The sequence below is a fragment of the Chiloscyllium plagiosum genome, unplaced genomic scaffold (assembly GCF_037043375.1).
Source record: "Chiloscyllium plagiosum isolate Xiang-an unplaced genomic scaffold, Cpla_swu_hap1 HiC_scaffold_22, whole genome shotgun sequence".
Lineage (NCBI taxonomy): Eukaryota > Metazoa > Chordata > Chondrichthyes > Orectolobiformes > Hemiscylliidae > Chiloscyllium > Chiloscyllium plagiosum.
In genome coordinates this window covers 9,418,281-9,431,914 of record NW_028270160.1, presented here as the reverse complement: position 1 = coordinate 9,431,914, position 13,634 = coordinate 9,418,281, and the positions used below count along the sequence as shown (strand labels likewise).

The following is a 13,634-nucleotide window of genomic DNA, read 5'->3' as shown; positions in this document are numbered from 1 at the left end:
AGAGATTAAAAGGAAAAGCTCGAGAATTTTAAAACGGAGGCTTGACTTAACTTGGAGTCCATGGAGTACACGGGGATGGTGAGTGGCTGGGTGTTGTTGCGAGTTAGGGCACAGATACCAATATTTTTATTGGCATCAACTTTATGGAGGGTAGGGTGGAGGAGATCAGCCATGGAATAGTCAACTCTGGAAGTAAGGACGGTACAGTAAAGAGGTTCAGCAGCAGATGTGCTGAGATAGAGACAACGCCGAGCTATATTACGGAGGTAGGAAGAGTTGGTCTTGGAACTGGCATGTTGAAAATAGACATGAGATGCCTTAAGTCACAAAACACAAAGCTCATCCAAAACACAGAACAAAACTAAATATGAAGAGAACAGTTGTAAAGGTCAACAAAACCCGAAACATCGACTGACAACCCGCCTGCCTCAAAAACACATTGGCCCAAAAACACAAGGATGACCAAAGCACAGAGAGGGTTCAGTGAAACCAGCGATTGAAGCCCACGAAGAAAGATTGAACCGTTCATATCAAGAATAAACCAGTATCATCTCTTTAAATCCAAGAGAGATGTAGGGTTATTTCCCAGCGACCTGAAACGGTTCTGTCGTGGGGAAATGAATTCAGACGGGGTTATTCTCCAAGACGGCATGATTCAATCTAAAACGACTCAACAGGAAATCAGAGTCTGCCCAGAAGTTAAACATAACCGCCAGCACCACCCCCCCCCCCCCAAAAGGAAGCAAAAATACAGCAAACTATCAAGTCCCAGTTTTAGACTATACGCCAGTTATTAACAATGAATGAGAAGGTAGCACTGTCCCGTTCCATCAAGTGTTTGGGGCAATAGAAACAATCACAGAAATTGCTGGAGAAACTCGGCAGCATCTGTGGAGAGAGAGGGGGTGGGGTGGGGGCAGATTTAATGTGTCCAGTAACCCTTCAGCAGAACCCTTCACAATGTTAGCTCTTTCCACAGATGCTGCCAGACCCTGCTGAGTTTCTCCAGCAATTTCTGTGTTACGTGCAGATTTCCAGCCTCCGCAATCCTTTGTTTGATTTTATATGTTGGGGCATTGGGTTTGGTGAAGAGGACACCTGGACTCACTTGGTAAAAACCAGACCTATTGGGACCTCAGCGATCATTTAAATCTCCCCGGTGGGCTGGTTTAGTACCAGTTTCCCTAGGGGCATTCTGCCGTGCTCTTTATTTGGCAATGAATTCTAGTTGAATTCAGGATAACTGGTCTGCGTGGACGAGTTGGAGCGAAGGGTCTGTTACCGGGCTGTACATCTTTATGACCCTTGTTCATTTGAAAATAGCAGGATGTCATTGAATTAAACGAATAGTAGGAGCAGCATGTGTGTGACTCTGACTCTGTTAGATTCGGGGTTTGGAAAAGGAGCAATTGATCAGAAAATTAAAAAAAAAACTTAGTTTTGGTAGCCCCATTTCCAGGATTTGATTTGCCCCCCTCACCTCCTCTGGGGTAGGGTTGGTGATTATGTTGAGGAGAAAGCGGGTGGGGGGAGCTTTTAACTGTAGACTGATGCTGCTAGCACCAGCGAGACAATATCTCTGGTCAGAGTCAGTGCTGGTGGAGGCTCATTTTGAAGGGGCTTGAGGGGGTGGGGGAGTCGGGGAGAGTGGGGGGGGGGGGGGATCGTGCTACTGGAGGAGGCTGCTCGAGATAGCGTGGTGGTTGAGGGGGGGGGGAGGCGTGGAACTGTAAAACACGCCATCAAAACATTGTAAACCACACACACACATACACACACACAGAGGCAAGATCAAGAAATAATTCAGTTCCATCTGCCGTGCATTGGGGGATTTTGATTCGATGTGATTGAATCTCACTCTCACATCCAGCACCCCCTCCTCCCTCTCTCCTACTCTCTCTCTCTCTCTCTCTCAATCTCTCTACAACAAGGATGCCCAGAGTTTTACCTCTCAGTCAGCACCGCAGTCTCCCTGGGATCTTGCCAGTCTTGTGTTGCCTCGCATCTCTCCCGATCCTCGCCCACCTCTCGGTCGACACTCGAATGGGAGAGCGGAAAGCGGCGGGGAGAGGGGCCAGGGGTCAGCCAAGAGACACCAGGACACTGATCCTGCTGGATGTGAACATCAGGAGCTCGGTTCGGACCGTGAGCGAGAACTTTCTGTCAATCCAAATAGATCCCGCCGTGGTGCATAATGGTTGGATCGACTTCTTAAGGTAAAAATGCTGGGAGCAGAGTGACACGGGTTAATGCGCCTCCTGAAATCTGGCTTTTTTCTCTCTCGGGTTAATAACGTGAAATCGAGACGCTTTCATTTCCATTCGTTTCAATTTCTTTGTTTAATTTCAAAAGCGCGCGTTATCAAAAGCGGCCTGAAACTGATTGAGAATTCCACCCCCCTCCCCTCCTTTTTCAATTAAAACTGAACAACACCATCATTTCACTTCTGTACAATTGACGTGGCGTATTTCATATCCAATCTCGGCTGATCAAAGGGCAGTTTTATGGTCTGTTGTATTCGGAGAAATGTAACCGTTCAAGTCAGCTCTAAATGTTTGAGCAAGATCTGAAAGAATTTTTAAAAACCCGCAACATTTTAACCTGTTGCTGCTATTTGTAAAACAAATGCAACTTATTCAAGAAAAGTTCTGCTCGATCCACAGAGGAACCGAAATGTATTTTGCTTTCGTATCAACAAAATGCAGTTTCTGAAATTATCCCGAGTATGTTTGGGACATAGTGTTAAACGATGCTCAATCATTTGCGCGCGGAATCGAAAAAAAATCAATCATCTCCAAAGATCAGCACCAACTTGTATTTCTTCCCTTTATTTTAAAATTAAGACTAAATAAGGCAGAGGAAAGAAATGTCGAAGATCGTCAGACCAACAATTTTGACAAATCTTCGTGGTAAATCTGAGGGGTTGGTTTCTCTCGGGTTGTGTTGGTTTGGTGAATTTCGATTACACACACGTTGAAAGCAGCCTAGTGACATGTTAAAGACACTGTCTGTGAGATTGATTGGGACCACTTAATATTAACACCGAAATCATGTATATATTTAAAAAATAAGAAATCAAATTGTCGTTAACATTCCAGGTGCGGGCAGCTCGGTTCTGAGGAAGGGTCACCGGACCCGAACCGTTAAGCCTGATTTCACTCTGCAGACCTGCCGAGCTTTTCCAGCGACTTTCTGATCTCCAGCATCCGCAGTTCTTTCGGTTTTTCGAAACCAAATTGTGGTTGAAAACCGAATGGGACGCTGGAAATCTGACATGTAGAAATAAGTCGGGAAGAGTTTTTTGCTGGACCCGAAAAGTTAACTCTCCCTCCACAGATGACGCCGGATTCTCTGGCACTTTTTGCTGGTGTTTACTTATTTGCTGTGTGCGAGAGTCCCATGTGCTACAAATTCTTCTTGGTTTAGGATTTCGATTTACAGCCAGCCAGCCTGAGTTTCCATGCCGCTGATATTTAGGCTCTGTGACTGGCCGTGTCTATGTCCACTAAGTGTAGCAGCTTAAGGCATTCTGGATACAAAGGCTGGTCAACCTCAGGCATTACTCTCACTGGGTCAAACGGTTTTAAGACGAGGAAGGAAAGAATTTCAGTGTCTCTTGGTGAAGGGGAGATCAACAAACCATTTAGTAGTAAATAAACCCGAAAAACAGCCACTTTATGAAGGCTGGCCGCTGAAACGTGCAATCTTTACGACCCGAAACCAAAGGCCTTACTATAAATGAGCTACAACAACCCCGAAGCATTTTACCCGGGAGTGTTCAAATTAACACTGCAAAAACAAAGTGAGGAGAGTTTTAAGACAGGGAAAGAAAGCTAGTAAATTTTAAATGCAGATGCTATTTAAGAATCGCAGGAAAACAAAACCAGAAATTGCTGGAAAAGCTCGGCACCGTTTTGAGAGAGAGAGAGCTGATAGTTTGCTGAGATTTTCCAACATGTTCTCTGTTTGCTGTGATTCTTAAAAGTTGCTGCATTCTAAAACTGCCAGCTCTTTCTCTCTCGAAACGATGCTATGCTTTTCCAGCCACGTTCTTTCGGTGTGAGCTGTAGGTTCACTAATAACAGAAAGGACCGATGCTTAAACGCAAAACTCAAAGGACTGCGGATGCTGGAAATCAGAATCAAAAACAGAAATTGCTGGATAGGCTCAGCATCGTTTTGAGAGAGAGGGAGAGAGATGGTGGTTTGCTGAGATTTTCCAAAAAATTCTGTTTTTGGTTCTGATTTCCAGCTTCCTCAGTCCTTTGAGTTTTGTATTTAAGCATCGGTCCTTTCTGTTATTAGTGCCCGGGCTGAGGTCGATATTGCAGGGAGGGGGAAAAGGTTTAATGTTATTCGAAAGGCAGCAAACTCCCTGAATCTGATGTGTGTGATTTCAGCTCCAAAAGGCTGGTTACGTTGGCTCGAGGTTTGGCCCCTGCCTTCCTGCGGTTCGGTGGCAAAAGGACGGATTTTCTACAGTTCCAGAATCATCGGAATCTGGCTAAGCACCGGGGAGAACTGGGGCCAGATTACTACCTTAAAAACTACGAAGACGGTAGTTACATTTTTCTGATAGCTAGTGCGTTATGGAACTGACGCTGACACGGCGCCCGATATAGAAAGTATCTTTTTAACAATTGGTGCAATTAAATACGAAAATAAATGTATCAAATATGCTTCAGGGATTTGACATTAATTGTATTTGAAGGGTTTATAATAATTGACTGTTGTTAGATAATTTGATATTGTATAACTAAGGTGTTGCCAATCTAAAAACTTTCTACATCATATTGCTGTATGCACTCTGTCTAAAATTCATAACCATTAAATAATAGCTTATGTGAAAATTAATATCATAATTTCACGTACACCCGTTGCATGCCGAAATACTTCTGCTAAATCTATAGTTGCAATGACAAATCGCCCCATGTTAGGCGTCATTTTCTGTACGAAATGTACCTCTTTAAAAACAAAGACACAAATTGCCGGAGAAACTCAGCAGGTCTGGCAGCATCGGCTGAGAGAGAGAGAGAAAGCAGAGTTAACGTTTCGGAACCAAAATCAGAAATTGCTGGAGCAACTCAGTAGTTCTGCCAACGTCTGTGCAGAGAAATCAAAGTTAACATTTCGGATCCGGGGGCCCTTCCCCAGAACAGACACTTGTTCAGTCAAGGCACTTTCTGTCTTTGTTTCAGATCTTCAACACTCGCTATATTTTTGTGTTAATTTTGCAAGAATCAAAGGGATTATTTCTTTGTGGCGGGAGCGTAATAGTGTCAGATTTGAGTGTTCAATTACCGCGGGATGGGGGGTGGGGGCTGTGGGTTTCGCACAGAAACGATTTTTAATGTAAAACATATTGAAATCCCTGGGTTCTGTGGCTGCTGGAGACTAAAGGATGGGGAGAAACGAGAAGATTTGGAGTGGCGATCTGGGCAGGGTCTTCACCCCTTTTTAAACCCCTTTCTCACTTGTTACATTTCAGACATTGTCCGGAGTGACATCGCTTTGGACAAGCAGAAAGGCTGTAAGATCGCCCAACATCCGGATATCATGCTGGAACTACAGAGGGAGAAGGCCTCGCAGGTGCAGATGGCTCTGACAAAAGAACAATTTTCCAACACCTACAGCAACATCACATTAACAGGTAGGAAGATCAAACCGGGCCCGAACTGGGATGGTGGGAGAGATAGACCGTTCTTTTGCACGAAATCAGAAATTGCTGGAAAAACTCAGCAGGGTCTGTCAGCGTCTGTGGGAGAGGGAAAGCAGAGTTAACGTTTCAGGTCCAGTGACCCTTCTTCCTTTGAACGGTTGTACTCAGACAGGGTTTGGTTAGTCCACTTGTTAATATTCGTTTTACTTTTATGCAGCATTTCGATATTCTGGCGCCAATTGTATTAGTGTCAGACAAACACCCTCTTCTAATCGACTTTAGTGATGCAGGAAGTAAAAGCGCACTTTAAAAACACAGCAAAACAAAAAAAAACCCTGCAGATGCTGGAGGTCTGAAAATAAGAACAGAAAATGCTGGGCAAACTCAGCAGCTCTGCCAGTATCTGTGGAGAGAGAAACAGAGTTAACGTTTTCAGTCTGATATCCCTCTTCCTGGGAAAGGTAACCCAAACCGTAAAGGCCACTAGAGCAAACGGATGGTTTGAACGAATGGTCACAAATTAAATCAAGCTGAAAGCTACGAATGTCCAATTTGGTTTTCAATATTTCACAGATTCTTGTGAGGAAATTGTGTGGAAAATGCAATGTTTTAAATGCGAAGGAATTCCATGCATCGATTTGCATTTAACAAAGCTTGCGCGAATACACACACTGTACTGTACAGTTGTTGGTAGCGTCTTTGATGCATATGCAGGACTATTTACCTACAGTATGGCAGTTGCCATAGTATATTTATTGCTCCTGTTGCTTGGAGTATACCTATTGCCTGTAATATACCTGTTGCCTGCAGTATATGTATTGTTACCCGAGTATATCTGTTCCCACTAATGCTGCAGAATACCTGTTACTCCTGTTACCTGGAGTATACCTGCAGCCTGGAGTATACCTGCTGCCTGGAATATACGTGTTGTTTGGAGTATATCTGTTCCCACCATTGCTGCAGTATGTCTGTTGCTTGTAGTAAGTATATTGCCTCGGGTATACCTATCGCCTGGAGTATATTTGTTGTCCAATGTATACCTATAGCATATATTGAAATAACTGCAGAGAGTGTACTAGTTGCCTGCAGTTAATCAGTTGCATGTATTGCACATCTTGAATGTGGTGTTTTGGTGATATGGATTTGAAATAGTCACATGGATAGTATTAATTGCTACACCAGAACTGTACCAGTTGCACACGAGCCCAGTGAGTGTCGAGAACAGCAATGAGTTTTGTTTTGAATTGACCCATCAGTTGCTTTCCTCCTAATGAATTCATTTTTAAATAGCTGATTGTAGTTTGTTAGTGACTGGGAAATCTGTTACCCATTTGTATTAACTACAAGTGCTGGCAATTCAGATTTACAGAAAAATATGTGTGTGTGAATTAACTGGGAACTCCATTTTAACCTAAAAGCAAAACTATTAATGACACTGTAAGCTGTTACTCTCATGTGTAGGCAAATATTCTTAGCACATTAAACCTTGCCTCAAATGGTCATGGATCTGATTTGTATTAATCTGAGAATGTTGCTTTAGATGGAGAATTGTGCATCCAATTGATATTTGTAAACATTTCATGGTGGGTACACTGGGAAGTATTGCTGACTACAGAATGCACTGAGGTGCAAGCTTGGGGACATTGGCAGAGCTTTACCAGCCAGATGACCACCATGTAACATTTGAAGAAAGCAGTGTACTGAGGTTAAAAAGCATTGAGCAGTTATATTTAAATGATGTACTCAGAGGTCAGGGGATATAATATTGCAGTTTCAAAAATGGAACTAAATCTTCATATTGAGTGAATTTGAGTTGGAGCATCTACCCTCACTTTGCACCTGGACCCAGGTGGGAACCTCTTACTGAGTTATTGTGTATAAATGAAGGCCTCAATTCATTTGATATTGACATGAAAGTAGTTGATATCATAACACAATAAGAGATGATTTTTGAAACCCGACTGATGTTGCCCTGATGCCTTTTGAGAAGGAGGTACCAGATGTTTTAAAAGGAACTCTATTGAATATAATTTCTAATCAATCCATTCGGGGTGTTATCACACACCTGTGGAGCAGGTGGGACTTGAACCTAGTCTCCTGACTCAGAAATAGGGACGCAATCACTTCACCCTACCAGCCTCTTAGGTTACGATCATTGTTGAACAACTTGTGTTATGACATGTACACAGTCACTTCTTTTGCCACCACTTACATAATTATTTCTTCAGCCATTTCTTCAATGGCTTCAATGTTCTGATGGGGTCATGCAGCACATTATTACTCTTATGACAACAGCATCATGTGCACATACACATGATTCTGGAAATGAGAACAAACAACAACAGAAAGTGCTCGAGAAACTCAGCAGGTCTGGCAGCATCTGAGGAGAGAGAGCAAAACAGTGTTAATGTTTCAAAGCCCAGTCACCCTTCGTCAGTTTGTTTATTTCAGGTCTCCAGCATCCATAGTTCTTTGTTTTATTCAGAAATGGGAAAATTGGTTGCATTTTTATTTAAATCACAGGCACTATTTGTGAGAGACAGAAAGAGAAAGAGTTATTAATGTTTGCATTGCTATCGTATTACTAACTTCAACCTTGCTAAAACTAGTATTGTGCACCATCTGTTTAAACACAAATTTTTACTGGACAAGGGTATCAAAGGATATGCAGAAAAGGCAGGTGGATGGATGTTGGTTGCTTGTAGTCCCACTGATTTGCTGGACAGGTTTCAGAAATGGAATAACTAACCCCTGTTCTCATATTCTTTTATACAGCTTTCTGGCATTTGAAATCTGAAAGATTTTTGATGTGAGCTACAAGTTGATTATCCGGGAACAACTTTTTTCATCTTAAGATTAGCTTCAACCCCTATATTGGCGCCAATGTGAACTGCCAGTTATGGCTGCCTCTTTTAAGTTGTCTTGGGATCTGAAGTCAAAGCTCAACTTCAGTAAATACCAGATTCCTTATATCATAGAGAATCAGGAATTGCTTCTCAGCAGCTAGAAACACTGAATATTTTTGTAAAATTGCAATGCTGAGCTCTCATTTTGTATTTCAGTCATCTTCAACTCTGATTCCACATATTGTAATATGCAATTTATTTCTCTTTTTTTTAAAAATTCCTATCCACTTCTGTTGACCTTAACTCTTTAAAATAGGTGCTCACTGGCATAATAATTCACAGTAACTCATTATTCAGTGAAATCCAGTTATCAATATCTGCTACGAACACATCATTGATATTTCTATTTACTTTCAAGCAGTTAAATGTAAATAGACTGGGAATAGAACCAAACAATGAGTATAGCACATCTCAAATTAAAACGAGGAACTTAGGTTTAAATTGAACGCAGGTTATTGGGTTCAAAATACACTCTATCTACTGCCTGGAGGGCTCCCATGTGTAACGAATAATGGACAGAATTCTCCCATTCATAATGGCATGGATTCACAATTCAAAACTATAATTCACAATAATTCAGAATAAAATTGTTAATATCACCCCAAAAAGTTTACTAATTGGATGGAATTTGGAACATGTAACACTGGTGCAGTGGGGCATTGAGAACCAGTCAATGAAGTATTGAGTTTAACAAAGCAAACCCACTTCATTGATAACCCATCCATGACCTGAAACATTAACTGCTTTCCCCACAGATAAAACATGTTTTTGCTATCACAGGGGGCTGGTTACCTCAGTTGGTTGTACAATTGGCTTGTAATGTAAAGTAGTACCAACAGTGCAGGTTCAATTCCTGTATCAGCTGAGGTTACCAGAATGTCCCACCTTCTCAATCTTGCCCCTTGCCAGAGGTGTGGTGACCCTCAGATTAAACTCACTGTACTTGAGCTCACTTTAACAAGAGGGTGAGACTATGGTGACATTATGCCATCTCTATAATACACTGTAGTATCTTCCCAAAGCTTATTTGAAGACCTCCAAGCCCATGAGCACTACCACCAAAACAGCAAGAGCTGTAGGTGTATGTGAACCATTACCTCCTCCACATCTACCTCCCAGTCATTATCCTGACATTGAAAATGATTCAACATTCTGTGATAAAAGAACCAGAGCCCTGTAAGTAACCAGAGAAATTAAACATCATAGGCTGCAATGTTTAAGTAGGCAGCTTGGCTCCATCTTCTGAAGGGCACTTTGGGATGGGCATTAAAAGCTGTGCCAAGGATCTGCTTGATGCTGAAATCTGTTGCTGAGAAGAAAGTTATTTCATTCTCAGTGAAATGTCCTTAATTAATGAGCACAAAAAGTAGTTAAGGGTAAAAATGAATTAAACAATTAAATAAAAATGTTTGAATGGGTAGATTTGTTCCCAGGTGAGATTATTAAACGAGCAGTAGGCTCAAAAGTCAATTACCGGTCCTCCTGTGGCACAGTGGTATTGTCCCTATCCCTGAGCCAAGAGATCCAGATCCAAATCCCACCTGCTCCACCTGCAATAACATGTCTGAATAGGATGATTAGAAAAAATAGGTTAAATTAGAAAAAAAATCAAGAGCCAATTAAATGCTTCCTGGAGAAAGGGAGGGCGAAGGATAGAGCAGGACCTGAGTTTGAGATCACAAAAGGATGAGCTTTTTGGATGGAACTGCTTTTTATGCTGCTCCCAAATGTTATTTACTGCTTTAACTACTAGCATATGATTGTTACATTAAAATACAAGAAAAAGCATTTCATTCTTATTTGTCACTTTAAACCCTAAGCTACAATGAATGTCACTCGTAAGCAGAAACAAGTCAAGCAAAAAAAAACTCAAATCATCAAAGGATGGATCAGAATGTGAAGCCAACTCGTAATTAAGACAAGCGCACAATGCTGCTTTATGGAGCACGCAAATGTTTTAGAGTCTGTCAACAAAAACAGCATGGGACAAATGGACTAAAATATTTATTGCTTATTTCTTTAAATTAAGACATTTCTTTTAAGTAAGCAAGTCACAGATTCTGTGTATGATATTCCTAATAATTTTAAGTTGCGCACTGTAAATTTGTGATTATGATTTCGCATGTAAAGATAAAAATTTGTACCAAGCACTTAGGCAAAGGTGTATTAGGTGGGTACTGGAGTGTTACCTTTTCCTCAAACTTCATATAATTCAGTTCCCTCCCTGTCTTTCAACAGCCCCCTTTTTATTGTTGTTGCCCTGCCCCGGTGGATGGTACTATTAATTGTGATTGTTTAATTTGTTTAATTTGATTCATTGGTGAGTCTATCAAAAAAGGTATTTATCTAAGCATACAACCTGAAGCAATAATTTTTAAATTTTAGGTTTAGATTTTATTGGCACGTGAATGATATTGTCAATAAGTCATACACGTTTCAGTTCAAATCAATATTGTCAAGGATTTCAGTGCTTCAGCTCATTTCCTGCCAGAATCTGTGTCTTCTCAGCGTAGCAGATAGGTGGAGTGCTTCTCTGGAGGAGGACAAAGGAACGTTAATTTTATTGCAATACTCTAATACTGTGATGATATTCTGGCAATTAACAGAAGGGCAACAAGTTGCTCCTATGAAAAGGCTGCAAGTCAGACTTAATATGATTGTGTGCGGAAAAGCAAGATAAAGTCTATAAAACTTGCATCGCTGTTTTAATCTTTCTCATTAGAAAAATAGGGATTGTTGAATAGATGGATTGTGCATAGATTGATTGAGTATCAGTTTCTAGAAGATATCTGTTGAAAACTTACATTGCATCTTAAATATTTTTCATGTGTATGACGTCGAGGCATTCTTCATCCAGGTTATTCTGATCTATGTCAGGTGCTTCAGCTGTTTCCTGCAGATCTCCCATCTGTTGTGGCCTGCGCTCTTTCACCCTAACTTACACCCTGTTTCCTTTCCTGGGCTGCCTTCTTACACATGGTCTACACATTGCAGTGGCAACCCATTGGTATTTATGCAACCCTCAGAATGGATTTTAGTGACTGTTTTTTAGAGGCAGAGTCCCAGTGGTGGGTAAAGTGAAATGGCTATGCTGTTGAACATCAGGTTCTCTGTGGGTGTGAAAACTATTGTCCTACTCACATACCTGGGCTTTCCATCAGCTGATCACACCGTGGTACAACTGACAAGGGTTTCTATAGCAACACGTCTTGTCTACTTCTTTGTCACCCGGACTGATTTAGGCGGGGTCAGGCATCAGCACCAACAGAAGAGGATTCTAAACAAGGAGAAAGTGAAGGAGAGTGATATAATGGAGATAGGTCATCATAAGGAAGGGAAAATGTGATTACAAATACAACATATGGCCAAATTCTACAGCCTGTCATGTTCAGGCAATGTGCTGTAAGCAATCATCTGCACCCTTTCCTACCTCAACATAATTCTGATCCTGTCGTGTTTTGTATATTTCGCCACTCATATGTTTTTGTCAGCTATTACAAAGAATATATAGGCATTGGAAAAGTAGGGAAAATACTCAAACCTAGTGGAATTGAGAAATGTTTTAGGAGAGATCAAACAGATTGGGACTCATTTTTCTAGAAAAGAGATGATTAAACAGTGACTTCATAGAACCTTAACAATTCTGAAAAGGTTCAATCAGGTAGACATAGAGACGATGTTTCCACTAGTGGGCATTAATGAAAAATGACCATTGCTAATGAGTCCAAGAAGGCATTTAGGAGCATTTGCTTTACCAAGGCACTTGGAATGTGAAACAGCAACATGAGGTGGATGTCATCGAAGCATTTATGGGGAAGCTAGATATGCACATGAGGATGAGAGGAACAAAAGAATGTATTTGCATCTGCTTCGGTCTTATTCTGTGTTGTAATTGCTATGACAGAATAATGTCATGTCATGTGCGCTTTGTACAAAAGGCAGGTCCTGGTTTATTGTTTACCAATGCTCTATGTGGGCCTTTTCCTGAACAGTTTTTGCCAGTGGTTGTCATTATCTCAAGAGGAGGAATCAGTCATGTCTTAAGTCAGAACAGAAATTGAACCTGTTCTGTTGGTTGTAGCTCTGAACCACATGCTAGCCATCAGCCAACTGAGCTAACCAGTTCTCATGTAATACATAACTCAATGTAATAAATATACCATGGCATGAATTGAACTGTGTTTCAGATCTAGTGGGAAAGATACCAAAATGTTCAAAGCCCTACTGCTTTATCTTTCATAACTGTATATTATATCTTGGCTTGAAGTTACTATATTTCATGCACATGGGGATATTACCAGGAACAGCTGTCCAACCCAGTATGAACTAAGCATGCTGTATTGCTGAAGAAAAGAATTTTGGCTCCTTTATAACTCAATCTTCATTGAGACAATCTGTTAAGGAATGGATGAATTGAAATGTGTACTTCGGTTGATATTGCTCTGTGAAGTCTTCATTTTGTGGTATTGCCTGAAGGAAACTGCTAGCTTAGTTCAATTGTTTGCACTTGTGGGTGAAGGCCCCACTCCAGGATTTAAACATATCACACAAGTCTGCCATGTCTCACAAATTTTGAGGCTATATTGACTTGCTATTGCCTTTTGGATGAGATTTTAAACAAGAGCCCTCCACTGCCTGTTCTGTCAGCACAAACAGCTGGAAAAGGTCGCACAAACTTTTATAAATAAGAGCAAGGAATTCTCCCTGTGTCTTGGCCACAATCTTCCCTCAGCCAATGCTACCAAATCAGACTAGTTGGTCATTAATATCATCTGCTGTTTGTGATATCCAGCTATTGAAATAACTATCTTTTTATTTTTCTGTATTTTTGATTGGGGATTAAAATGGGAAAAGGACTATTTTAAAAAACAAGGATTGTGAAAGGGTGACTGCACTTTTTAGTAGTAGGCTACCAACATTCATTGTAAGTGCTCTTTACACTGCTTATTCAAGCAGTGAGCGGGTGAAAAGGTATGGGGAGATTACTGCAGATGAGCTGGATCTAGGGGATATGTACAAAGAGAGATGTGGCTAGTGACAGATTTCTGATTGGTATGTGGGATGGTTACT

At 41.1% G+C, this 13,634-nt stretch overlaps 1 protein-coding gene across 2 annotated transcripts in view; it reads left to right on the top strand.

Moving 5' to 3' along the window:
• The first annotated feature begins 1,760 nt into the window (after positions 1–1,760).
• The window catches only part of hpse2 (heparanase 2), a 305,905-nt gene continuing 294,031 nt past the window's right edge, over positions 1,761–13,634 (top strand). For both annotated transcript variants that reach the window (XM_087998727.1, XM_043713037.2), the window contains exons 1-3: positions 1,761–2,216; positions 4,400–4,557; positions 5,488–5,649. In XM_087998727.1, the coding sequence (XP_087854853.1) occupies positions 1,933–2,216; positions 4,400–4,557; positions 5,488–5,649 (604 nt within the window). In that variant the 5' untranslated portion in view covers positions 1,761–1,932. The remainder of the gene's footprint in view (positions 2,217–4,399; positions 4,558–5,487; positions 5,650–13,634) is intronic.